Source organism: Larus michahellis, chromosome 3 (assembly GCF_964199755.1).
Source record: "Larus michahellis chromosome 3, bLarMic1.1, whole genome shotgun sequence".
Lineage (NCBI taxonomy): Eukaryota > Metazoa > Chordata > Aves > Charadriiformes > Laridae > Larus > Larus michahellis.
This window is the reverse complement of record NC_133898.1, coordinates 81,248,537-81,274,395: the sequence shown is the minus strand read 5'-3', so window position 1 is coordinate 81,274,395 and position 25,859 is coordinate 81,248,537. Positions and strand designations below refer to the sequence as shown.

Genomic DNA, 25,859 nt, shown 5'->3' with positions numbered 1-25,859 from the left:
ATTTCCTGGTAGCTTTTTGTTTAATTCCCCATGGTGGCTGTTTTTCATGTGAACATCTTTGCTTTTCAGACAAATCCAGCACCTGCAAAATCCCATGACAATGAGATTTACAGCTTAATTACACCCTGCAAGAAGTCTGCATCTCCTTTTGAATGTGGAAACTCCTTCCCGCAGCTGCATTCGCTGGGTGCTGCTGGGACATCGTTCCCGCTGGCAGCCTGGGCACATCAAGGGGACACTTCCAGAGGGGTCGCGGCTCCCACAGCAAAGCTTTGTGCCACGGCAGCAGCTTCCTGCCCTTTTGGCTCATGCCGCACAGAAATGAGCACTAAGCATACTACAGTGAGATCCTGGTTCACCTAGAATACGCCTGGATGGTTTTTTCCATTCGGAAGAATCGCTTGGGCCCGAGATGAACAGCGGTCCATCTGGTGTAGAAAACCATTCATTGTTCACCATGTTTTATGGAGGATCTGGAAAGGGATGGAGCATACAGGACTGTCATAGCTCACAGGACTCCAGGTCTGCAAGAAGCAGACTCTTTAATGCCTCAAGTGAATAGATAAAAGAGGTCCTGAAACCATAGCTATGGCAAATACAGCATTGCCAGTTCCTTCCCCACTCTTAAAGAGAATACACTCTGAAATAGCATCAGGGTTGGGAAAAAGCCTGCACAGACGGACTTCTGACCAGGGGAAGACAAGGGTATCCAGGAAGCAGCCAGGACTGCTGCCCAGACTCCAGGGCACACCTGCTTTGCAAACCGGTCTCCTCCCTGCCACTCCCGAGTTGGACCCAGCTTCTCCGGGATGCGGGCACTTGCCCGGTCAGTGAGACAGTCTGTCTGCTGCAGGAATGGAAGACGTGGGCAGACAGAAAATGTACCAGGCTGCTACACTCCCGTGGGCATCGGGTCAATGATTAGGAACGTATCCCATGCTAGCTTTCATTTAAGGTGAAGTAGGAAAGCATTAAAAAAAACCCCCAAACCAGCACATTAGGATAGATCTTAGCAAGCACCAGCCATGAGCTTGATCTCGATGACTAACCAGCTAAGAGAGTAAAACAAGTGTTTTACAAATAAAGAGATGCAAGCCAAACTCTTTCCTGAGTGACTGGCAAGATCGATGCCAGGCTCAACACTCCTATCTTTAACCTGTGAATATACATTCAGTTTGAAAGAGTTTGTGGCCAGGTAGTCACCTCTTCTTCCACCTAGATGCTAAGAAGTAATTGCTGTAAAACACCTACTAGTGCTTTTTAAGTCCCTCTGAGCAGAAAAGAGAGCATAAAACAAGTTAAAAAAAAAGCCCTTGCAAAGTAACGCGTGCTGGGTTGAAGCTTTTCCTTCCAGGATAATTCGCTTTTACAGCTCGTGAAATATTCTGACATTCATTTGTCAAAACCAAGACGCTGGACTGAAGGCCCGCTGGTCTAATGCACACTGCCAGCGTCGGGGCTTCCACGCGCAGAACAGCAAACTCTCTTGAACTTTAGATTGCCGAGGTCAAGAAATGCTACTTGCAGCTAAACCGTGAATGTAACTGGCACGCAAACTAAGTATACACACAACACTCAAATACCCGCTTAACACCGCCTGTTTGCTCCACCCCTCAGGAATTTGCTTCAACGTTCCCCTGAAGAATCAGCCAAAATCTTCAGAAAAAGCCAAAACTTCATAAACCTGCATTCAAAAAAGGAATAGTAAAATCCTCTTAGAGTTCAACTACACCGGGTAACTTACAAATGGAGTAGAAGAAACACACAATGGTGTTAATTGCTCACAGAAATGGATCTTTCTGTAGTCTACTTCTTTTCCTGCTTTTATGTCCAAAACCCTAATCTCATTTTAACATAGTGAGCAGCGAGATGGATTTGCTAAGCAGATTACTCTATGTGAGAAAATGAGAAGTTAAGGTGTTTACTGGCTAAGGAGCAAAGATATTTAGAGAACTACTTTGAAACGGTTTTTCAGGCATGCATTTTTTTTGCCAAATGGTTCTTGGTGGCAGCTGGACTAAACAGCAAAGCTGAAGGGCTTTCCTTTCAAATTCAAAGCAATCCCAGGCTTCAGTTGCAGCCTTAAAAATGCACACACAGAAGAGGGATCTTTTTTTTCATCTTTAATAGAAATGCATTCACTAGGAAGGAAGCAAATGGTGTCAAAAAAGCAACATTTGTGGTATGAGAAACCACGCGAGCCTCTCAAGTGCAAGCTACAATGTGTGCTGACAGCTTAAGGAACGCAAGTGGAAGATGAATCACTGCTGTGCTATTCTCAGAAGCTTGTTCCTTCATTGGTAATTTGGTAGAAAAGCATAAGGAAAATCCAAACCCCAAAACATCATTCTTTTTACTTACAGCGAAAGCATCAAGCAATCACTACGCGATAGTGGCTCAAGCATAACTGCAGCACCATATTTAATCCTGCAAGAACTTCATAACGAACAAATCAAGGTTCAAAAAAAAGAGGTTAGTATTATTTTACTGGTAGTCTTAGGATTTAGCTTGTAACCAGCGATTAAACATTTCAGGATTCATAAGTATGTGGCACAGAAGGACTCGGTGCAAGCTCCTGTAAACTTATGACCAGACAGTATTATGACTGCACATTACAGTATTTTAGAGAAAATCAAAGCTGTTAGGATGAAACCTCCATAATATTTATCATTAACTTAAATTTATACAATTAATCAGTAAGACTTTCACAGATGTCGTAACAAGCTTCACTTGTATTTTTTCATCTGTTCTTGCAGCATCAAGACTTCAAGTTTCTGAAGTACAACTGGAGAATATGATGGTTCTTTTTGGTGGCAGAAGTACACAAACTGTAATTTTCCATTCCAAGAGGAAAAAAGGAAACATGAAAAGCCTAACTAGAGTTTTGCTGTGGGATATTTTCTTTGCATTGGTTTACTCCCACTGTCTACCCTTTTCATGATCCGTTTATATAAAAACTGATCTAGTACTTTGACAAAATGAAGACACTCGCCCGAACTCAGCTGAGCCAGCTGAGTAGTCTGGACCCAAACAAGGAATGTCATCCAGAATTTGGGCTCCCCAGAACAAGACAGAATTGACACACTTGTCTGATGGCAGCAGAAGGATGCCAAGGTGATTAAAGAGCTGGAGCACATGATGGAAAAGGCTGAGAGAGCTGGGTTTGTTCAGGCCTTAAGAGGAGAAGGCTTTGGGAGGACCTTACTGCTGTCTTCAATTACCTAATGGCATAGTGTAAAGAAGACAGAGACAGACACTTCTTGAAGGTGCAGCGGTAGGACGAGAGGCAGTGGACACAAACCAGAACACGGGAAATTCCAATTAAATATAGGAAACTTGTTTTCACTGCAAATATGGTCAAACACTGGAACTGGTGGCCTAGAGAGGTTGTGGATATCCATCCCTGGAATCATTCAAAACTCAACCAGACAACAGTGACGTGATCTAGGCGCACCTGCTTTGAGGAAGGCGATGGACCAGCTGGCCTCCGGAAGTCCCTTCCACCTTAAATTATTCTATCATTCTATGCACTAGGCTTTTATGCCAGTGACTCTCTCTGGGCAGTCATATAAGCCAAGCATGTACAAAGATCTTTTGCTTTGCTTTTAAATTCACCTGCTGATTCCCTTTTACATTTTTCATTTGTTAAAACATAAAGTATCAACATAAATCACAAGTATGGCATTTTAAAACTGAAGTGATGATTGAGCACATTGCTTTAAGTACCAATGGCATTGCATCTGGATTTTAACACACTGGTATACTATGTGAGATGTTACCAGTAGCCAAACTTGAAAATGCAAAGCACGTATTCTGGCATGGCATTTTATTAAGATGTCAAATCTTTTGTGTTAGCAGTCAGTCAGTCAGTCATTGAAAACAATCTGTACACATCTAATCTAGTCAGCAAAAATAGCTGTCCAACTGCAACGCAATATGCCCCATTTATATAGCTCATTATGCTCTGAAGTGATTCTATTCATTGTTCAAGTCCCCACAAAAACAATTACCAGCTTTTACATATATTAAAAGTAACATTACATTCTGCTCTCCAAAGTACAAAAAATAACACTTTAAATACACACTGGCTCTGAAGCTTAGACTGAGTCCTGTCAGGAAGAGAATTTTGCACTTCAGTAGACAGTGCCTTCAACATCAAGAGCTCTTCAAAGTGCTTGGCAGAGCGTGTGAACGCTATCCCCACTTACTAGATGATGAAACTAAGGCACAGAGGTCAGTTACCTTGACCACAGTCACACAGGGAGTGAGCGGTAGAACTAACAGAGCAGAATTTGGGCTTTTCAGTTGTCCAGAGTAACCGCCGCATCTCCTTACCACTATTCAAGTGCAACGGCTTAACCACTTACAAGGAGCAAAACTTGTATAGCATACAGCAAACAGAAGGGGAGATCCAGGGCCAGTCAAAAGCTGCAATAATTTCAACCCAAACCAAACAAATTTGGTAGTCAATAAATCAAAATGCACTTCAGGGAACGATCACATAGAAAATTACACGTTAACCTGCAGAGAGAAAGATCATTAAACATAAGACATATGGTGTTAGCTTTGCAAAAAGTACCAGTTTTCTTAAGCTTAACAGTAGTTCAGGTAACGTTGACTTCATCAGAAAAGTTGTACTTTCTGATCAGCAGACATCTTAAACACTGTTCTTCTACCAGCAAGGTACGCTCCTCTGGAGAGTCACACAGAAATGCAAATAAGGGGCCAAATATCTCCTCAATAGGCATGGATGTGTATGAGGCACAAAAAACCAGGTTAATCGCTTGTGAGGTATGGACTAAGTGGTAGAGAAATACCAATCTGGAAAAATTAAAAAAAAGTCTAAAATAAATAAGGTTAAGAAAACTGAAAGCCACCCATCAAAAATCACCAAGAAATGCATCCTCAGAGAGATTATGCTGCAGAAAAGAGTATGATACGTGTAATCACTGCCTGGGTGAGAAGCATGCTATAGCCTAGCTCTCTGATGACAAACAAGCATTTCAGAAAGCCTGTCCTTGAATAGGATGCTCATGAGATGACTCATTTACTGACAGAGACTGCTGATGGGATTCAGAAACAGGTACGCTTTGATTCTGTTCTTCACTGATTTGATGGGAAGGGACGGTATCTTGGCTAGAGTGAGACTGCTGACTTGATTCCTGAGTCAACTGCACGTGCTGAGCTGGATGGGAAGATGCTGCTAAGTGGATTTCTTCATTTTGTCCTTGATGAGCGTGGAGATGTTCTAGTGCTTCCTTAGAAAGAGTGATGACATGCATTTGTTCAGGTGGAGCAGTCTCTATTTGGTTTGCAATCATATCGATACTTTGGATTTGTTCCGCTTGCTCCTGCTGAGCTGAAAGCAACAAGTTTTGCAGCTGCTGTGGTGGTTGAGCGAGCAGCGTGAGGTTAGCAGCCTGATCTGTCGTCATACTTGGGGCATTTTCTGCAGTAACAATACTAATGCCTTGATTATGACTAGGCATGAAGTTTATATTATGTACTGCATCTGTAACCAGTAGTTGAATTTCCTGCCCTCCAGAGGTGGCAAGTTGATACTGCTGCAGCTGAAGAATGTTTCTCACTTCTTCTGAATTAGTGTTGGTGCTCGGAGCAACGCTGGCTTCCTGAAACTGCTTTTCCTTGCTATGAATTTTCAAATGAGACTTCAGGTTGTCCAGACGAGCAAACTGCAAACTACATTCCGGGCAGGAGAAAGGCTTTTTGCCTGTGTGTAAGATACAGTGTCTTCTCTTAGCACTGGAATCGGAGAAGGATTTTCCACATATACTACAAGAATATGGCTTTTCTCCTCTGCAAAAGAGTGCATTTGATCTCATTAAAACACTCATTTTGATAGTGATGTTTACTGCAACTTATTATAGAATAAAAAACTGAAATTATTATTCTGCTTTCCTAAATTGTAAGCACTTAATAATAGTGATGTTTAAAATGTTCTCTATTTGACTTCCTAATTATTTCTATTTGACTTCACAAACTGTACTTTCATTAGTACATACTCAAGAGCTACAGAGATAACATAACTGCCCTCCTGTCATAATACCAGAGGTACAAATTCTATGCTGATAGACCTCGACAAGAATGCAACAACTTTGCACAACTGCAAGCACTGGCCGTTTAAAGAATGTTTATTAAGAGCATGGGCCTTAAAACAAAAAGAAGTGTCCAAATCCTAACTTGCTGCCCAACTCAAAGGGATGAGAAATTTTACTGGAAATGTTTTCTTTTACATAAGGCCCACAACAGTTCTCCAATGATTTCAAAATCTTACACATCTTTATGCAATACATCATGCTGACATGGGTAAAAGATAACTAATGCTATTAAAGAGACATGGTAGAGTATAGGGAGACAGGACAATGCTCCAGTAACATTGTTACACCATGGCTACTGTTCTGCTGTCAACCAAAAATTCATGGTAGTTTTCACGTAAATAATATAGCAGTAAGTATATTGCCATTAAATAGAGACAATACACAAAAGAGGAATCTTACAATGTCTTGGCACACTAGTATTTAACAGTGCGGTACTTTCCACTACCAATTATTTCTTTAAAATAGATTAAACAAAAATATCAGTCTTTAACCACCCATTCAAAATGCAAACAAGCCCTGACCATTCTATAATTGAACAAGCACTACATACAGGTATCAGTTTTTCATTACATTCTTTAAAAATGTAACTTCTAATTAGACATACTCTACCTGTGAATTCTAATGTGGGTCTGAAGAGAACTTTTAGCTGTAAATGATTTGCCACAAATTTCACAAGTGAAGGGCTTCTCACCTATCAAAAAGAAAGTTGAGGTTACTTTTTATATAGCACTTCCCATCAATATATTAAACATTTTATATTTTACCATACACAGTATCAAGCGTGTAATGTCAAAGCCTCATGCTTCTTTCATGGGTCAGGACAGATACCTGAAATTGAATACACTCACTAGTTCAATGACGGTGTAGTATTTTAAATGTACATCTCTGATGTTTCTCTCCCCTTTGAAGATAAAGAATTAGGTGACCCAAACCCTCACAGCAACAAAAAACATACCTACGACACAGATGCAGGTGTTCCACACGGAACAGACAAGTTTGAAAAAGGCTGACCCTGAACTAGCAGGCATTAATGTTAGGCTGACATGCAACACCATGCAGATGAGTAAGCCTGGATTTCCAAACATGAAAAGTGAGTCCATTATCTTAACCAGCTGGCTGTCTTCCTATAAGGCTCCATCATCCTAAACCTATGACATCCTAGGAACACCAGTCAGAAAAAAATTAAATTATGGTGGGTTGAATAAATTCTGGGTTTCGGTTTTTTTACTGCATTTGGAATTCTTGTGTCTAATTGAGCAGAAGCAGAGAAGCCAAATTAAGCAACAAAAAGGTTAACAAGAAACAGATACTACCCAACAAAAGCAAATCCTAATTCAGACCATAATACATCCTTATCACACTGAACTTTCTTAAAGACACTAGACACGAGAATTCAGATCCCACTGTGGTACTTCACACCATCCAAGCATGCTAAAACTGGGGATGGGGCAGCAGCCGGTTTCCAAGGAAGTCCATTCTTTCTATCACATTTAGTAGAGAACTGCAACGCTTAGCAGCTTTCATGTGGCTTTGGAGGGCAGGGGCAAAGCATGAGAGAACAAGAAACATCTGTCAGAAGGGATCTCTCATCTGCTAGTCCCAGCCTCCTACTGAAAACAGGGGCAACTTCCTAAGTAGACTGTACTCTCATGAGATTCTTCTGCCAAAGCAGTCATATCAATGTTAACATCTGTTCCCAAATTCCTTAGAATTTTACTCTTTGCTTTTGAGATGGGACAGATCAGTTGCTATTTCTACATCGTTAATACTGGTATCTGGCCTGTATTTTCTGGAAGCAAAATATATTGCAAGGCAGTTTCTGCTAGAACTCATCTTAATTAATCTACTTTTGCAATTTACCTTGCTACTATGCTTCCTCTTCTCATTTCCCACTACAATTATAGAGCTGTATCAGCTTCAGAAACAAAACTGTTATGTGCGTCAACAAACAATATGTTCTCCTCAATAGAAAATGCATTATTTATAAGTATCACAAGTTAACGCTATTCTGGATACACCAAAAGCTCCCAAAGGCACAAGTTCTGACCTCATCCTATCCCAGGGAATTTAAAGCCGTGTTATTTGCACTGAGGAAGAGAAGGAAATGAATGAGATACATTACTTGATCTTGTGCATATTTTACTACAACCGCAGGCAACATACTTAAGAATAATTTGGTTTGGGGAAGAAATAACCACAACTGTTTACAGCTATTTTAAAAGAAAAAAACATTTACAAGTGATCTTATGAACTTACCCTTCAAAGAAAACCTATTTTAAGAAGCTTATGCCTTGTTATCACAAGATGTTAGATCAACATTTTTATGCCTGCTATCCAGCCATTCGAGTATCCCCTTGCCCTCTAAATCTCTTAAAACACCCTCTGATGCACTTGCATTAAGTCATCCCCCCCAGCCCATCTCCTGCCAACATCTGGTTTATTACAGCATAATAAAAAGGCAAATGGAAATAATTATTTTTCTGCTCAGCAGCATTTTTCATAAGCACCTACCCCTCACAGACAGGGGTGCCCTGTCTGTGCATTTAGGACATGTCCATTTAGGACATACGCCTTCTGTTACTACTTAGCTCACTCCAAGCCCCATGCATGCTGGATGCGCCTCTCCTGATAAACTGAATTCCCAGTCCAGGATTTTACCACAGGAGAGCTAACTGGCATTTTCTGCAGCAGGCTTTGTAAGAATGGGGGAAAAAAAAGCTTTTCCTATAATAGGCACCGCTTCTGCACTGTTGTAATACAAACTTTTTTGTGCTCCTGATTCTTGATGCCAAATCCCTTCATTTGCAATACAGGCATCATTATGTACAAGTAGAGCAGAAGTTCATCCCACAGAGGCAAGTGCCATTTGCCTAGCACTGTTTTGTCTGTATTACTTCAAGGAAAAATAAAACCAAAAAACCCAAACATGATGGACAACATTACCTGTATGTGTTCTTAGATGTTTCTTTAACTGAGCTGCATCCATGAATTTGCGACGACACTGGTTACATTCCGGCAGTGAACGGCCTTGTCGCAATAATAAAAAAAGTGTCAGTGTATCTCTTCAGTGATCTTTGTTAAAGCACTTTCCTGTAAAATAACCACTTTGATATAATATAGAGATAAAACAAAAGGTGAATCACTGCCTCCTCCCTATGTTAATTGTCACACTCCTATTTCTCTATTTAATATTATCATGGGAAAAGAGGGGACTGACACTTGCTCCCCCCAAAACTCTTGAAGCTTTGTAATTTCTGAGTTTTTCCATCACTTCCTGTATCCATAGCTTAATCTCCATCCTGCTCCAGAAGTGAGGACACGTCTTAAAGCTTGTTTGCCGTTACTAGTCCAAAGTAGTAGTAGTGGGAAACTACAAGACAACTCGCACAACAGGCAACAGACACAATTGTTTACACAATTCCTAGTTTCTATGTAACACAGACAGCAGGGCTAAAATAATCAAGTTGCACGTCAAATACAGCGTAACTAATTTTTAATCATCATAAGAGTCCTTCTTGATTAACTGTTTTTCTAAACATTCCATTTATTATACACCATTTTGTCTTTTTCACCCTATTCGTTGTTATATCAAGATACCATGCATCAGGGTAGCAGAGACTAAATGCATCGCTGAAGAAGAATTTTCAGCCTTAACCAATCTTTAGGAGGACAAATCAGCATGGCCTGTAAGCCAGCTCTTCGACCCAGACTTGTTATACCTGTGTGTACTCGATAGTGGCTCTTGAGCTGCCTCTTTTGGCTGAAGTATTTCCCACACTGATCGCATGTAAAAGCCTTCTGCCCTGTAAAAAAAATCACTTATTAAAATGTAAGCCACATTCAAAGCAAGCATAAGGAAATAAATAAACCAGCACACACGAGAGAGAGCAGAAATACCTTTTCTAAGAAAGGCAAATTCTTGGGGGAGAGAGGTTATGTGTGCCCTAAAATATTTACCTGTATGCAGGCTCATATGCTCCAGAAGAGAATGCTTTGTTGTCAGAGCCTTACTGCAGATGGTGCATGTGTACGGCCTTTCTCCAGTGTGCATCCGCTCATGGACTTGAAGAGAGTGCTTCTGGGAAAAGCCTTTGCCACACTCGCTGCACTTAAAAGGGCGCTCCCCTAGAAGCAAAACATTACATTTCTAAGTACAGATGCATTCTTTCTCAGTAGATATTCTAAGCTGATAGCGAGATGGACTGCAATGTAGTAGCTACTAAAAAATGTTTTCTGAGTAGTGATAACCAGAATTAAGAGACAAGCTTCCCATAGCAATAAAACAATTCTTTAAGTATCGCCACATAATTCAACTTTTAAACGGAGAAATGATTAACTAAACTGCAATCAAGGTAAGACATAAAGGCTAACGAGATCTGCTGACAAGAATAAAACAGCGAACACAGGAGACACGCCACAATTTGGCTCAGCATGCTATTTCGGACAGTTCTGCCTGTAGACAACAGTCCACATCTCAACAACTAGGTCGCATTTAGCAACAAGTCACTCAACCCTAACCCAAAAGCAGCAGTCTCTTAATGCCTACCTGTATGACTCCGCTGATGAATAGCTAAGAAGTGATTATATTTAAATACTTTGCCACAGTCTTTACAGCGAGCTTCAGAACCTGCACGTTTTCTTTTGCCATCAGTTCTCTTTGCCAGTCCTTTTTCATCCTCATCACCGAGAAGTTTATAATCTTTTAGTTTGATTGATCTCCTTATTCTGCGTTTGCTGTAACGGCTCTGAGTGCTCTGTATTCCTTCAGATTTGGGATCGTAATTCTCATCTTTCTCAGCTGACAAGTCGACCGCAGCTTCTGAGCCACAAGCAGGTTCGGTTTCTTCTGTATCTTTCCTCGCTGGACCCTGTTCGCTGACAACTGTTTCTTCTTCTGCAGTGTCTTTTTTCAAAAAATTTTGCTTATTTTGCATGGAGTTGTTCTCTCTCAGCTGCACATCTTCGGCAGAATTTGCTGCTGATTTTTCTTCTTGGACATTCTTGACTTTCCTCGGTCGCCCTCGTTTTCGCTTTGGTGGATCTTCATTTTTCTTGTCGCTTGCAATAATGGCTACAGAGGCTCCACTGTTAGCTGGAGCTGGTAACGCATTACTTGGGCTACGGCTGGCCTGATAGTCTGTGCAGGCCCAAACCAAGTCAGTCACTTTCAGCAGTTGCGCAGTAGCCAGAATTTGTTCTGTGTTTTTTTCACTGGCACGGAGGCAACCAGTGTAGATAAATTCTAGCAGCGCTCCAAAGGTGTCTGCAACCATTCCCTCCAACATGTAAATCGACTGCCCTATTTCACCCTCATCTACAAACATCATTGAGAAGTATTCACTGCTGGCAGCAAGCAAAGCTTTATGGGCTCTGAACTGCACATTCTCCACTATTAGGGTAATGTCACAAAGAAAATCCTTTTTCCTTTGTTCTTCAAAATTAGCTAGAATGGTATCTTTGTGAGCTTTGGAGTGGATGACAACCAGTTTCTCAGAAGCTTCGGGAGCCATTTCTGCCATTTTTACTGCGCATATGAAAGGAGGTGCCTACAGGAACGGAATAGCTTTAATTAAGAAATGTTGTATAAATCTGCATTATAAGACACCAAATATCATTTGCTTTACTAGGCAACAGAGTTCAATAGTTTGTGAAACAATTCTGAGGCCTCTGAACTTTCTTTAAAAAATCACCACTAATGCTGACACAGATTTTCTTCACTAAGTGTTTTTAAATCCTAAGAAATGAATACAAATAATTTCTTCCCAGATCAGAACTACTGCATATTATTTCACTTGTTTATCTCTGATGTACTGTGAACTGCATAGCATCTAAAAAAATGGCTACCCCTTCTGAAAACCCCTTTCACCACTAAAACAATCAGACAAAAAGAAGTCTTTGTTCACAACTCCTAAGTGGAAACAAACAATAGTAAAAAAAAGGTCAACTGCAGCTTCATCCCTGCAGATGGCACATTTCAGATTATTCAGGGCCAAGGCTATGAATTCCTGCAACTAATGACAAAACTTCACTGGCATCAGTGTAGCAGGACTCCATTCCTTTTGTCATGGTTTTGGCTGGATTGGCCAAGCAGAACGATAGATGGCCTTCCCCCGCCTCTCTCCTCAGAGAAGAGAGGAAGAGATAAGGAGATTTACGAGTTTAGAAAAAAGAACTAAACTACTTTAATGAAAATATAAATAAGAAAATAGTAAATAATAATAGAATAATAAAAATTAAAGAACAAAAAGTATACAATATATACAAAACCGTATCCAGCTCCCAGGATGATGATCGCGTCACCAGCAGACACAGGGAAAGTCCCAGACTGGAGTCAGCGATGGACAGGAGCTGAATTCCGGAACTAGAGTCAGGGATCAAAGGCAGACAAACAGACAGGGTCCTCCTCAGACGTCGGCCATTGAAGAAAAAGTGAGCCAGAGCAGCCTTGCCCCTTTGATCCCTCAGCTTTTATACTGAGCGTGATGCAGATGGGATGGAATACCCTGTTGGTCAGTTTTGGGCCACCTGTCCCGCCTGCTCCTCCCTGCAGGTGGGACCCCTCTACGCTTCTCCGCTTCCAACCCTCAAACAGGGCAAACAGCGAAGCGAGCTGACCTTGGTTGTTATAGCAATAAGTATAAGCAAGAGCCTCTGTGCATACCATTCCTTGGTATAATCAGGTCTTATCACTCTGGGAGTGAACAGTTTCTGAACAATATGCTGTTAATTTCAGACTTTGGTCAGTTAGAAGAGGCCCAGCTAAAAAGTAAAATTACAGATCAGAAAATTGGTTCTGTTTTACCTCAAACCAGGACATTCCACCCCTTATTCCATACCATTCCATACCATACCAGGATACCTTCTTTTATCCATTTCTATCCTTCTGAAAATTTCTCTTTCAGAACACTTACTTGCTAAACCTCAGGCTATGGAGGCGGGCAATAAAAGCTGAACAGCAGCAGCTTTTTCTAAGAGCTCTGTCTAAAATAGGGTCAACTAAGCTATTAAACACCCACGTGGCTTGCCAAGCTCCTTTAATTGTAAAAATGCAGAAAAAACTAATAAAAAAAAATAATGCAGCAATTTCAGAAGAACGCACCAAATAATACTACGCAAGAGATGAGCCAAAAATGTCCATTTCAAGAGGATCAGCTGAGCCAAACGTGAAACAGGTTAGGTACCTGCCATCTTAAAATATAAAGCTGTCATTTTAAATACAAGCATGTATTTAAACAGCAATCAGTGAGCGCAACAGTTCTGATTACTGAAGGAATGCTGTATGGAACAACACAGACTTCAGATACCTAAATGCTAGGGAGATGGCCATCTTTAGCCCCATTCAGCTACCAAACAGTTCATGCCGGAGCCAAATGGTGTATCTGGGAACCTTACTTTCTGGAGGATGCCTGCCTGATGTTACTGGGGCACCCTGCAGCACGGCTTCAGATCTGACACCACCCTGCCTTAACAGGGGACGACAGGAACCTCTGAAGAGCTGCTGCCGACTCTGCCTGCAGGCATTCCCTAAGACCAGACAGGGCAGTAGGTGTTTTGTGGGTTTTGACCACGTGAAGGACTTTGGTGTTCGATGACGATTTTTGACTGCAAAATCCCGATCAGCGTGCTCACGGAAGAAAGCCCACTAACTCTAGCATAAGCCTGTGTGTAAGGGGAATGCACCCGTGCTGCCCGCAGCGTGCTCGGACACGCTCAGTTCACCTGCTGATGAGCCGTGGAGGGGCTCAGGAGCAACACCGGCGTTTTGGGGGGCTGACCACGACTACCGCAGCACGGCCGAGCAGGGAGGGCAGGCCCCGTTGCGGGCGGGCAGGAAGCGGCGCCCGGCGCGGGGACTGGCGGCACCGCGACCTCCCCGCCGGCCGCCCGCCCGGCCGCCCCTCCAGCGCCCCACTGAAGCCCCGCGCTCCGTAGCTCGCCCCCGCAGGCTTTGCCCCCCACACCCCCGTCCCGGGGAAAGCCGCTCGCCCCCTCAGTGGGGCGAGGCGGTGCCGGCGGAGGCAGCGGCCCAACTCGGCGTTGCCGGGGGCTGCCCGGCCTGAGGTGAGCCGCCGGCCCGGACTCCCCCAGCGCGGCTGCCGCCGGCGAGAGGGGTACTGGGGGGGGGGATGGACGGGGGGGGGTGTCTCCCGGCGGCGCCCGGCACTCACCGCTCCGCCGCCAGGCCCCCCCTGCGCAACCGCCGCCGCGCTTCCGGCCCGGGCGGCAGGCCGCGCGCCTTACGTCCTGACGTCGAGCGCGGCGCGGCGGCAGCCTTTCCCTCCGCCCCTCACGCGTGGGCCGCCCCAGCGAGCGTCAAACGAGGCCCGACTTCAGACAAAAGATTTTAATTTTAATATTTCGTGCCCGAGAAAAACTGGTTCTAGGGAGGGCGGCGTCGTTCAGCGGCCACGCCGCGGCAGGATGATGGAAAGTACACACCGGGAGGGTGAAGGAGAACCTGCGGCCTGCACTATGGCAGGCCGGGGCTGGCGCCCTTGAGGGAGAGGAAAGCCCGCAGCCGGCCGTCGAAGCCGGGGGGCCTCAGTCCCGGCTGCCGGTAGGGTCCAGCCATGGCCGCCGCCAGGTAGGGGAGGAGGCGGCATTGCTCCATGAAGTGCCCCAGCTTCCTCTGGTAGGCCTGCCGTGCCGGCGCCGGACTCCGGGGATTGTGGCCTGCAAGAAGCGGAGCCGTGTCTTAGTGTCAGCTTCGTGGAATGGCGTCATGGAAACTGTGAAATGTTTTTATCTGTGGTACAGATCATAGAATCATGGAATAGTTTGGGTTGGAAGGGACTTTAAAAGATCATCTAGTTCCAACCCCCCTGCCATGGGCAGGGACACCTCCCACTAGACCAGGCTGCTCAAAGCCCCATCCAGCCTGGCCTCGAACACTTCTAGGATGGGGCATCCATCCAGATAACAGTGCCCGGGGCTGTGCCCATTGGCATCAAACCAACAACAAATCAAAAGTCTGGTGTTTCAGAAGTTCCCAGGTCCCAGAGGGTAACAATACTCTGAAAGATCAAGGCGTTCGTGAAGAAATGACAAAATGCATGCTCAGCCACCATCAGCTTGCCATCCCTCAAGCCACGAGGCAATGGCCGACGTGGGTGGTGCAGCACGTACCCTGAACTGGCGCTGCTGGGGACAGTCCGGGCACAGCATGGCTGGCATGGGGCGCTGCGTCCCTGGCACAACTGTGCTGTGACCTGTGCTTTGCCCATAAAAAATCAAGAGCTGACTGCTATTTCAGAGGAGGAAGGAAAGATCAGGGCCAAGAACTTTACAGTGAAGATAGTATTGTTTCTTTTCTTTCTTGCCTCTCTGCCCTAAGCCATCTTTTGGCATACATTAGTATTGAGTGCCAATCGTCAGAGTATTCTTTATTATTTTAATTGTTACACTGAGGCAAAGGGGAAGGAGTGATTTAAGACAGCCAAATCATAACCATTTTTTTCCCTGTAAATGGTACTTTCATTACAAAATCTGGATAGCATGAAGGAACTGTGCCATGAGACACTTCACTTCAGCCCACTAGCTTTAAATTGTAGACAACTGCGTTTAACAGCTTCTGAGTGATTTTTCAAGTATAGCTGTACATAGAGCTCTTACAGAAGTCAAGTTTGAAGGGCACTAAATCACTCTAGTGATGTATGGTTTCCTGCTCTTTTTTCCAGGAGTAAATCTCTCAGCATTTATGATTGATCGCCCTTACCTTCTCTTCTTGGATACTGAATGCAATCCAGTATTGTTAGAAAAAGCTGCAGGAGCAACTAAACTATTGTTTCTTGTCCCCTATTTAAATGTGAGATTAGAGTGTGACATATGTTGAAGATGAGAAAGTCTTACTTCAGACAGAAATAGGATGTAAAAAATTTCCAGGCGACCACAACTTGAAGCACTTCGAACAAGTTTTTGATCAAGGACAGTGTGGCTACTCTGAAGAGACACACAATAATAAATAACGCTGTATTTGCAAAGGAGTTTTTTCTGTGTACTTGAATGCTGTATCTTAAAGTTGGAAGCAGTTCTGCCCTGTATTAGAAGAAGATAACTGGTTTTCCTGGATTCCTGTGGTCAACCTGTTTGTCACTGCATGAGGAGAAGAGATTTGTGCACTTGCATAACCTTTGCAGTTCATCATCCAGTGCTAATAATGATTTAATGATGCAATATATAAGCAAAGCATTCCTAGTGTGGACATTGTTACGTTTGCAAAGCTGTGCTAACAATAGAATGAAAACAGTCTTTGTGCATGAAACAAACTACAGTATAAAAGCAGTTTTGCTGGCTTAAGAACTGTACATTTATACAGGGGTTTATGGTGCACCTACACTGTTCAGTGGTCTTCCTTAACAAAGCTATGCTATCAAAAATCTGTGATAGTCCAAGAAAATTCTGGACGGCTCTGGAAACTGCATGAGGAAACACAGGATGTGAAGAACTTCAGACAAATAATAAAGATTGCCATTATGTAAAAGAATAAGTAAAGATTCAAAATAACAAAAGGCAAGGTAAAGTTCACCCACTGAACAAGTTGGCTTACAAAAGGCAAAACTGGTGGGTTGAAGAAGTGGCAGTCTTGCTCCAGAAATCTCCAGCAGTACTGGAAACCAGACCAAAGCTACAGCAGAGCTACAAACTAGGCTGTTGAAATCTTGAACGTTGGCACTATTTATGCCGATTGCAAACTATTAAAGATTATTAGCTGCAACTGCTATCTTAGACTGCAAAAAAACCCCCAAACAAACAAAATTTCTAAAAAATAGCAGATATGAATGCAGGAGACAAAGCTTGAGCTTTTGTGCTTGAGCACTTTCCTCAGTGAAGGAGTAGTCCTAACCTCTGGTAGCTCCATGAGAGGTTTTAAGTTATCATTATGTTGTGGGCTGAGTACAAACCACCTATTTTTAATTTTGGACTGTTTGTTGTGGAAAAGTAAGGTGGTTGATTAGACTGTCAGTTAAATAAAAAGAAGTTGTTAAAAGTAATCAACATATGGATACTCTAAATCACATTAATACTGGGATCTTCACAGATAATTTCACAAATAAGCAGACTGATAAATAACATTTCATTGCGCTAAAAACTTAAAAATATAATTCAATCTTGCATGGATATATATTCTTTAGTACTTTAGTGTGTATCGGTACTGAGCCCATGCAAAAGAAGGGCTTTTCTTGAAAATTATAGGTGTTCTATGTGTACTTCAGCTGTTTTTCAAAACAATTAGACCTCTCCTTTACATGTGTAGCTGGTGTGTTGTTGGAGATGTGTATGATCAGAAAGTTGTCTTCAAGTTATCTGCAAGGCAAGGTTTGTTGTTAAGTTTTATTTGACCACCTGATACTGCTGAAAAAAAGGCAAGCATTCAGATACCTAAACTGTTTCTCGGATAGTATTTCAGCAGCCTTTTATTATAGTAATTTTAGTCAATTTTTAAGACAATTCAGATTGTCTATGACTAGTTTTAAATGTAGAACCACCTAGATTACAAAATTTTACTTTCTATTTAAAAACCCCATCAGTGCTTGTTAGAAATGTTTTCAAGGCCATCAGGTTGTTGGTGATAAAATGTCATTTAAGTCTCATGATTTGTGAGAGATCACTTACCTGTCTACCTATCCTGTTAACCTTATTTTCCTTCCTTGGTCCTCCTTTTCCAAGAAACTTGGCAGTGTGTACTTAAATCATTATATAATAGTATTTTCCCAAGTTGGACGTAAGAAAACTACACAACTGGGTTATCAGTGTTGTAGCAGATGATTTACTGCATTTATATAATTCATTATTTTTATAGCATATTATTTTATACTCTACCTTTTAAATGGCAGGCGACAAACAGCAGAGCAGTTTTTTTTACACTTAGGAATGGAAACTTTGGCTTTAAGCAGCCTACTTCATGCAGAGCTTTTATTAGAGAAGTTGCTACTCCCTAAAGAAAGAAAACAGTTTTATAAAACCATTACAGAAATCAAGAACAAAAATATATTCAAAGGGTGATCCTGCAAATCTAACAATATAGGATGGATGATACCTAAGCTATTGAATTGTAGAAGTTAACAAATAGTATAAAATGGGGGGGGAAGTGACCATGAATAATTTTTTTTTATTTCATATTCATGCCTCAGAATGTAACCAATTATCCTTAAATGATTCCAGATAAGCTTGTGTCTATCATGGTGTTAAACACCAAAGCAAAATGTAATCTTACAAGATCTGATAAACAAAAGAGTCAGAAAATCCATCATATAATATTGTAGTTTATTATTCCCCTCTGATGGTCTTACTTATATTTTTTCCATTAATGCTACAAATACCTATTATTTTAAAGCTTTTAAAAAATTCCTTTTAGTTGCAAGTACACAGTTTTCAATTTAATATAATCCCATTAAGACCCATTAATATAATCCCATAAGACACGCATTAAAAATGAAATAAACTGAGTGGGATATACTATACATTGCAAAGTCACACATTGAAATAGAAAAGCAAAAACTGGCCTGTTCAAGGTATCCAGCTAACGGAAGTGCAGTGAGCAGCATTGGCTCCTTTATCGGAGGGAGTTTACATGGAAGCTTCAGATTCCAGTACTTCTCTGGTAACCTAACAAGACAAAAAGTAAGTGCTTTCAAGATATGTAAACCGTGACATGATTAAAGATTAACATGCAGTTGGTATATTCACCTCATAAACTTCAGAAGCTTTTCTTCACTTTCAAAAATATATAGCTTATCTCGATATTTTGCTGCATACTGAATGTTGCCAGACACCAGAGCTTCGTATCTGAAGAGACAGAGCAAGAAAGACCATTGATTCACAAGAAATGTAAAACATCATTTGTGTGGTGTAAATTCATGAGCTACTGGGAGCCTGCTGGTAATTTAGCAAGAATAAGACCTGCAAAAAAGTAGCAATAGGATCATCCAAGTTTCCACCGCATGACTGACAGTTACAAGGCTCAAAACCCGAGAGAGTCTCTGCCTCAAAATCTGCTTATTAAGGGGCTTCTTTAGAGCTCCTCTAGTTAAAATGCCAATTGTAGTTGTTCAGGAGATTAAGAAGGGACAGCATAGAATTGACTACTACGGGTTTACCTTGATGAGAAATTCCTGCACGCTGAGGAAATCAATGGGACTTTATGGTGGAGCCTTATGGATCTCTTATAAAAATTGTAAAAGCTAGTTTTGCATCACTAAGGTTTTGAGAGAATTGTTTGAACTTTTGAAGGCTTACGATAGAGAAAATTCAAACTATATCTGAGCAGTCTTCACCACAACAGACAGTAAGCCAACGCAGATCCTTGTAGAACTTGTAGCTGTATGTGTTTCAAAAGGTTTACATTGATGTCCAAAGCCATAGGCACGATATAGAGAATTGTAATAGCTTTTCCTGTCCTAATTCTGAACACTGTTAAGAAGTACTTTCAACGTATTTCCTCATTAATGGTTAATATAGGACACATAGTCTGTAACGCACATTATGAAAACTGCAGTGATGTACCTCTGTTTTCCATCTAGGTAAGTGACTGGACAGTATCCCTGCATTTCAGCACTTATAGGGAATAAGGCCTTCACTTCTGCCGCAGTCAGTTTCTTTGGTAGCATATCTGGGAGTGGGAGAGGGTGAGGTGCCAGTGGTGGCACATAAACCTCTGGTCTGCTCAAGAATTTCTGTGGAAAAAGAAATTAATATTTTATTTTTTTTTTTAATGAAAGAAGGACTGTAAAACCGTTAGTCAGACTCCAGAGGACTGGCTCACACATGTTAGGTGCTTGCTCCTTCTACAACACCTCTCTTAGTGTGCTGGCGCTGCTGCTGCTCTTGGATAAGTCATTTGTTTTCCAGCCCACTCTCACTTGAAGTCATCACTATCCGCCCACCATCCATCACTATCCATCGCTATCATTAGCCACTCTCTACCCCCAGTCTCCCCAAAACAGATGGAGAAAGGAGGGAATGGTTGCTTTAAAATGAATGTTTGATCTATGACAATTTGAAAGAGGAGCTTTGGTTTGAACAGACTCTCTGTTGCATTCTGTTTGCCTTGATGTTTGATAGCAGAAGTATACAGAACAAAAGCTTGAAGACTAACAACACTAGTCTAATTCAGATTACGTATTGACTGTTTCTGCATGGAGTCAAAGAATCCCAGCCAACAATGTTCCCTCTTCCCGTAATCCTCTCCTGACCTGCTTTTTGACACTTACGTCCAGTTCTTCCTGTGAAGCCATTTTGTAATAGTGTCCTCGAAATTCTGCAGCAAACTGCAACGACGACGTTACGGAGCAGTCAACCAATTCACCCTTTTCTGCAAGGCTGACGGGACAGTACTGTCCAAACTCCCCCAGCCGATACTGCAGCTCCTCAGGAGTGATGCATAAATCAGCAATGCCAGCTGCTTTTCCTGTTAATAAAAGCAATTAAAGATAATGTTTTATTAATGAAAGACATAGAAACATCAAACATTTCTATGCAGAAATGTTACAGTTTAGAAGATGTTATAATTCATCATGTGAAAATGATATGAAGTAGTGAGAATTAAAATAGCATATTTTATAGATTGATATTAAAGTGAAGTTGCAACCCATTTTACCAATTAATTTTAATAAAATTTTTCTAGCACTTAAGAAATATAATCATTATTAATGTTGTAGGATATTCTGTATGCTTAACTTACTAGTCTGTTTTCACTGGGACAGTTTTATTTATGATTTATTGTTTTACTCCATGTTGCTAAGGAACATTTCAGCTATTATTTTATTTACAGTGTTGAAAAAGAGTACAACACATGATGAAAGCCTCCCATTTATTCATCCCTGTCTTGCAAATTTGGCAATCTGTACGGATGAAATATATTAAAAATTTTGAATAAAATGTCAAATAAAACCTAAACTATTTAAAATTTTTGCTTTTCAAGCTTGATGTGAAAAACTTAAATGTTTGTGGGTTTTTTCGCTTATGACTGCAATTTTTAAGAAGGGTGCAGCCACAGAGCTGTAAAAGTTAAAACCAAAAGGTGGATATAAGATAAGGAAGTCTGTTTGCCCTTCAGAGGAATTCTAGTTAAACTGTACAGCCATGTTTAAAAGGCATATTTAATCCTGACCAATGCTGACACAAAAATTCAAGTGGGAACTCTGCCACTTTAGACTAAAGTGGTTTTCCTCCCACAGCACAGAAGTTAACTCAGATGGGATATTTAACCTTAATTCTGAACTTAAACTTAACGTTTTCCCCCTCCTTCCTTCTTCCTCCACTGACACTTAAGTGAAGCTGCAAGTCATAGTTCCCCTTGTATACTTTGGGGTATCCTTTGTGATTTATCGCCCAATGCTGAGGAACCTGCCATGGACCATGACACCTCTGACTTCTTTCAGCTGTATTCTGCTACGCTGTTCTTTGGAGGATGGCCTCAGACTGTCCTGTAGTTGGTTTTGTCTTTGGTCTCTTCGAGAGATCTCTTCAAGGTCTCTCCAGATGAGACTGAAGAATTCGAGGGGATGTACATGCCCAAAACTTGCTTCATCCAAAACAAGTTGAAGTTGAAAAGCACTCATTACATTGTAGCTTCTTAAAGAAACAAGTATTATTCTGAGAAACTTTGGTTCTCTTTTACCTTCTCTTATTCTTTCCAGGTATATCTGGATTTCTTTAACAGCCACTTGAACTTCCTGCAGTACTTTGTTCCACATCCACCACTTGCTTCGAAAGGCATCAATCACACACCAGTTCTGATGCTCCTTCTTATAGTAAGTCCTAATTGCATCAATGTGTTGTTTATAGAAGGAATTTTTAATAGCTAGAATCTGTGAGCTGTCATGCTCAGGGTAGGGAGGTCTGAAAACAGTGAAAAATAACACTGGTTTAATATGAGTCTGAAGATTAGATCATTTCATTGAATTTCAGGTGTAAATGATAGCGCTCACCAAGTCCTTTTTACAAAATTCTGCTTACTTGAAACTGTAGAACATATTTGAGAAACACAACTTTCTTATTAAGAGTATTACCAGTTACATATGAAAAACAGCATACTTATGATCAGACAGTTATGTTCAGAAACAAAGAACAAAAATTTTGCTATTTATGTTTCAAATACAACTCAGTAATTTTGTAAAGGTTGTGGAATATATCAGCACATATTACCTGACACACACCCTACCAATACACCCTTAAATGGTACCCTAGACAAAACGCTATGAGACTTTAAAAATGGAAATCAATCATTTATTGAAAAACAGGCTTATTTTTGAATAATGCTGTTGTTAGAAATCAAGATATAGCCATAATCCTTGGATATATTTTGAAAACTGTCTGTCATATGTACATATACATAAATGAAAATAATCCGTCTGACCTCTAAAAATATTATGCAAGACCAGAAGAGATATTTTGACTAGAACATAGAAGCATTTCCTGTTCTTGTTCTTAATTTAAATCATGACAAAAAAAGATGAACTTCTGTTTCGATAGGATTAATTTCTCTGTAAGTTGTACCTTTCAGAAATATCTGATATTGCACATTTGATTTGTATTTAAGCCTATGAAATGCAATTAGTTTGGTATTTAAAATGAAAAGTTTAAAGTAAATGCTTTCAAAAGGACAGCATTAATTTAATTTTTTGCAATGCAAATTGTCTTTAGGCTTTCAGTAAACAATTAAGCATTGTACTGATCACTTGATAAAAAGAAAGAGACAAAATGAAAGAGACATGCAGTAATGCTCTAAGCTATCTGGAACTTCTTAGAAACACTTCCTCTAATGAGAACCAGGTTCTTATACAATTTGATTTTAAGGTGAATGTTCTGTTCTTTTTAATTCTCTGTTCATTTATAAAGTACTGACTGCTCTTCCTCAAAAACAACTAACAGCTCTTTAAACAGAATATTTATCTCCTTAGAAAAACAAAGGAGTGAGCTGAATTGAAAGGTTTAGATGAGTAACTCATGAATTGTATACATTATTAAAATATACATTGTTTCCGTCTTCTAAAAAGAACTCAAGACTTAAAAGAGAGCTTATTAGATGAAGTATCATTTGCCTTATGATGATAATAACTGAATTGATTAATAATAACCTTCAGCAGCAGAGTGAACTAGTAACATTTCTGATGTACAGTTTCATGAAAACCAATTAAGGTAAGGAGTGGGTGGACAGCATTGCACATCTGCGACCTCCGTCATGCAGTCGGGGGATCTGGCCGGAGCATGCCCCAAATTCCTTATGTCTCAGTTTCTGGTCTATGGAAATCAATGTGGAGGGACTGGTGCCCGTGTCTTTTCATATGTGGAGTTCGGAGACAGATGGGGTTAGGCACCAGCTTAGGTACAGCCCCTCTGGGTACAGCACTGAGACACATAAACAGAGAAATTACAATATTGTGTGGATAAAAATGCAGCTATCAGGGAGCATCACTACCTATTCGTGCTTTCCTTGTCCAACAGTGCTCTTCTGAACACTTCCTTTGTATCCATTTCTAATTCAAAGATTTTCAGTGGAATTATCCTAGCTGATTCCAAGAGGTTTACTTGTTTTCTTGATACAGGATATCCATCAATTACAACTCTGCATACAAACAGAAACAGACAGTTTTCCTAAGAAGTCAGGTTCTAATTAACCATTAAGACTACGTATATTCCTAGTAGATTCTCAATAGAGACAAAAGCCTGCAGCCATGCCATGAAGTTATCGCCGCACTGACTTGATAGACACAGCCTTCACTCCTAAGAATTTACAATCAAATTAAAAAAAAATAAAAATCAAGTAGATAGAATAACAAATAGTAAAGAGTAAAGGAAATAGACGAAGGGCAAAAGGTATAGGAATGTAAGTGGATGGATCTGACTCAGAAAAATGGTGAACTTTAAAATTCTGACACATCAGTCATTCAGAAACATAATTTTAACTATGGAAAATGTCCATATGGATTGGGAGGAGTAGTTTTCAAAGTGAAAAGTAAAATGATTTACAGTACTTGAAGAGTTTTTTAAATCATATTGAAGAAGAAAAGCTTTTCATGTATTAGGCAATACTGGGGCAAAATATATTGAAACAATATTCTGGTATTTAACTTGAAAGAAAAGTTGAAAGAATTCCGATCTCAAGCTCAAATAATTTTCAGAGATTATTCCAGAATTGCCTTTCTCTCTAACAGTTCTTTTTTGGAGACGAGATGAATGTCAGGAAATCATAATCATGAATCTTTTGTAGTCTGCCCAGTTTAGAAGATGTTTCAGCGGTGGAGAAAGAGCCTAGGAAATCAGGATCACATATGAATGAGATGGAAAGACTCGCTGTTTTCAGTTCCTCCTCAATAACTTCAGTTGTCAACAAAACCAGAAAAACCCATGAGTACTGAACCAGTCTGCATGACCAAAGAGAATCGGATGTGTCCCAGTAGGTACTGGAGTTGATATGAGAGGCATAAAATGGTAGTTCGCAAAGGATAATAGAAAATATTGGCTTACTGACTGAAAAAAGGTAGCTTTCATAAAGCAGTTTACTTGGATTTACTGAAATATACTTACCTGAAAATTGCAGAAAATTAGGCTTCAGTCTGGTTTCCTGGAGTCACGTGAGGAATATCATTTTGTATACACTATTTTCTTAATGCATAAACCACTGATGCGTTGTAGTGAAATTGTTTTACAGTGATAACATGGGAATCACTGCTTATGAAGGGACTGGCACGTCTTGAAAAATACCCTGAAACCCAAACGAGACTCTTACCCAGTGGTATGACACACGTGATTCATCAGAGACACATCTAGAGCCTGGACGGCCAGTTCATCAGGTACAGTCAGTCCTTTGTGAAGATGCCACTTTAACTTCAGTGCCAGCTCACTCTCTGGCTGATGGTTTAACACTAGCCGTATGGCATCTCCCATACTCAGGCGCAGTAATCCATATACACTTGCAAATTTCTTGGCAACTGCAAAACATTTTGATTTCAACACACAACTTTTACATAAGCAACATCACAACCCAGCAGTCTGGTAAAGTCCTCAGTCTTAGGTCCCAAGGCTTAGAAGCTAACTGCTCGGCTCATTGCCTGGGTCATTTCCAATGCGTAATCCGGGTCAGTGGGTACCTAACCCTGCTTAGGCCCCTAAAGCGCCCAAACCTTTGCATATGTGCAGAGCATGCCCAGTGCACTAACAACATTCAATTCAACACAAACCTCAGCTGCAATAGTCAATATTATTACAAAATATCTGAGAAAATACGCTTGCACTGCTGTCTCTTTTACAGAACCACCTAGCAGTTAGAGCATTTATCCAGAAAATGGGAAATACGCTTAAAATTTCCTCCTTAACATGAGATAATTTGAATCCATTTCTTCTTTTTCTAACACCCTATTCTAATCATGAAGCTATGGTGTAATTTTTTCCTGAATTTTCTCCTCATCCAGTTAAAGGCAGAGATGTGTGGATTGAAAGAGTCATGGAGGAAGAAGGAGAGGGGAGAAAGATTAAAATCTTGGGGTTTTAATCTAGAAGTTTGGAAACAGACTGGGGAATGTGGAGTTTTGGGTTCTGGTCCTTGATCCTAGGAATATTTCTTCATTTTACATTAGATCATATTGACTGAAAGAAATAAGAAACAATTAGAAAATAATCATAAATAGTACAGGGGGTATAAATAGTCCAGATCACTAGCTTCTTAAGAAGCTGGGATAAAATTCAGATGGACAGTTGTGGAATAATTACTAAATTGGCCAAGAATACAAAAATACAGCA

The 25,859-nt window shown here is 40.8% G+C and overlaps 2 protein-coding genes across 6 annotated transcripts in view; both read right to left on the bottom strand.

The window, feature by feature from the left end:
• Nucleotides 1-3,811: 3,811 nt before the first annotated feature.
• ZBTB24 (zinc finger and BTB domain containing 24) lies at nt 3,812-14,371 on the bottom strand. Of its 5 annotated transcripts, none has more exons than XM_074580968.1 (8): nt 14,288-14,365; nt 12,373-12,480; nt 10,666-11,665; nt 10,077-10,244; nt 9,839-9,922; nt 9,063-9,146; nt 6,729-6,810; nt 3,812-5,817 (listed from the first exon to the last, which is right to left on the bottom strand). In XM_074580968.1, exons 3-8 carry the CDS (start codon nt 11,636-11,638, stop codon nt 5,004-5,006), a joined length of 2,205 nt encoding a protein of 734 aa, XP_074437069.1. In that variant the 5' UTR covers nt 11,639-11,665; nt 12,373-12,480; nt 14,288-14,365; the 3' UTR covers nt 3,812-5,003. The 5 variants fall into 5 exon arrangements, 4 of the variants coding, with proteins under 4 accessions (XP_074437069.1, XP_074437071.1, XP_074437072.1 ...); XM_074580970.1 differs by having other exon boundaries at nt 12,382-12,480; nt 14,288-14,356; XM_074580971.1 differs by having other exon boundaries at nt 12,387-12,480; nt 14,288-14,326.
• Nucleotides 14,372-14,450: 79 nt separating this feature from the next.
• Nucleotides 14,451-25,859, bottom strand: part of AK9 (adenylate kinase 9) — a 75,064-nt gene continuing 63,655 nt past the window's right edge. The window contains exons 30-38 of the mRNA XM_074580964.1: nt 24,850-25,051; nt 23,539-23,685; nt 21,739-21,959; nt 20,330-20,526; nt 19,623-19,792; nt 18,807-18,905; nt 18,623-18,725; nt 17,940-18,054; nt 14,451-14,792 (exon numbers count right to left, since the gene is read on the bottom strand). Coding sequence (XP_074437065.1) covers nt 14,590-14,792; nt 17,940-18,054; nt 18,623-18,725; nt 18,807-18,905; nt 19,623-19,792; nt 20,330-20,526; nt 21,739-21,959; nt 23,539-23,685; nt 24,850-25,051 — 1,457 coding nt within the window. The 3' untranslated portion in view covers nt 14,451-14,589. The remainder of the gene's footprint in view (nt 14,793-17,939; nt 18,055-18,622; nt 18,726-18,806; nt 18,906-19,622; nt 19,793-20,329; nt 20,527-21,738; nt 21,960-23,538; nt 23,686-24,849; nt 25,052-25,859) is intronic.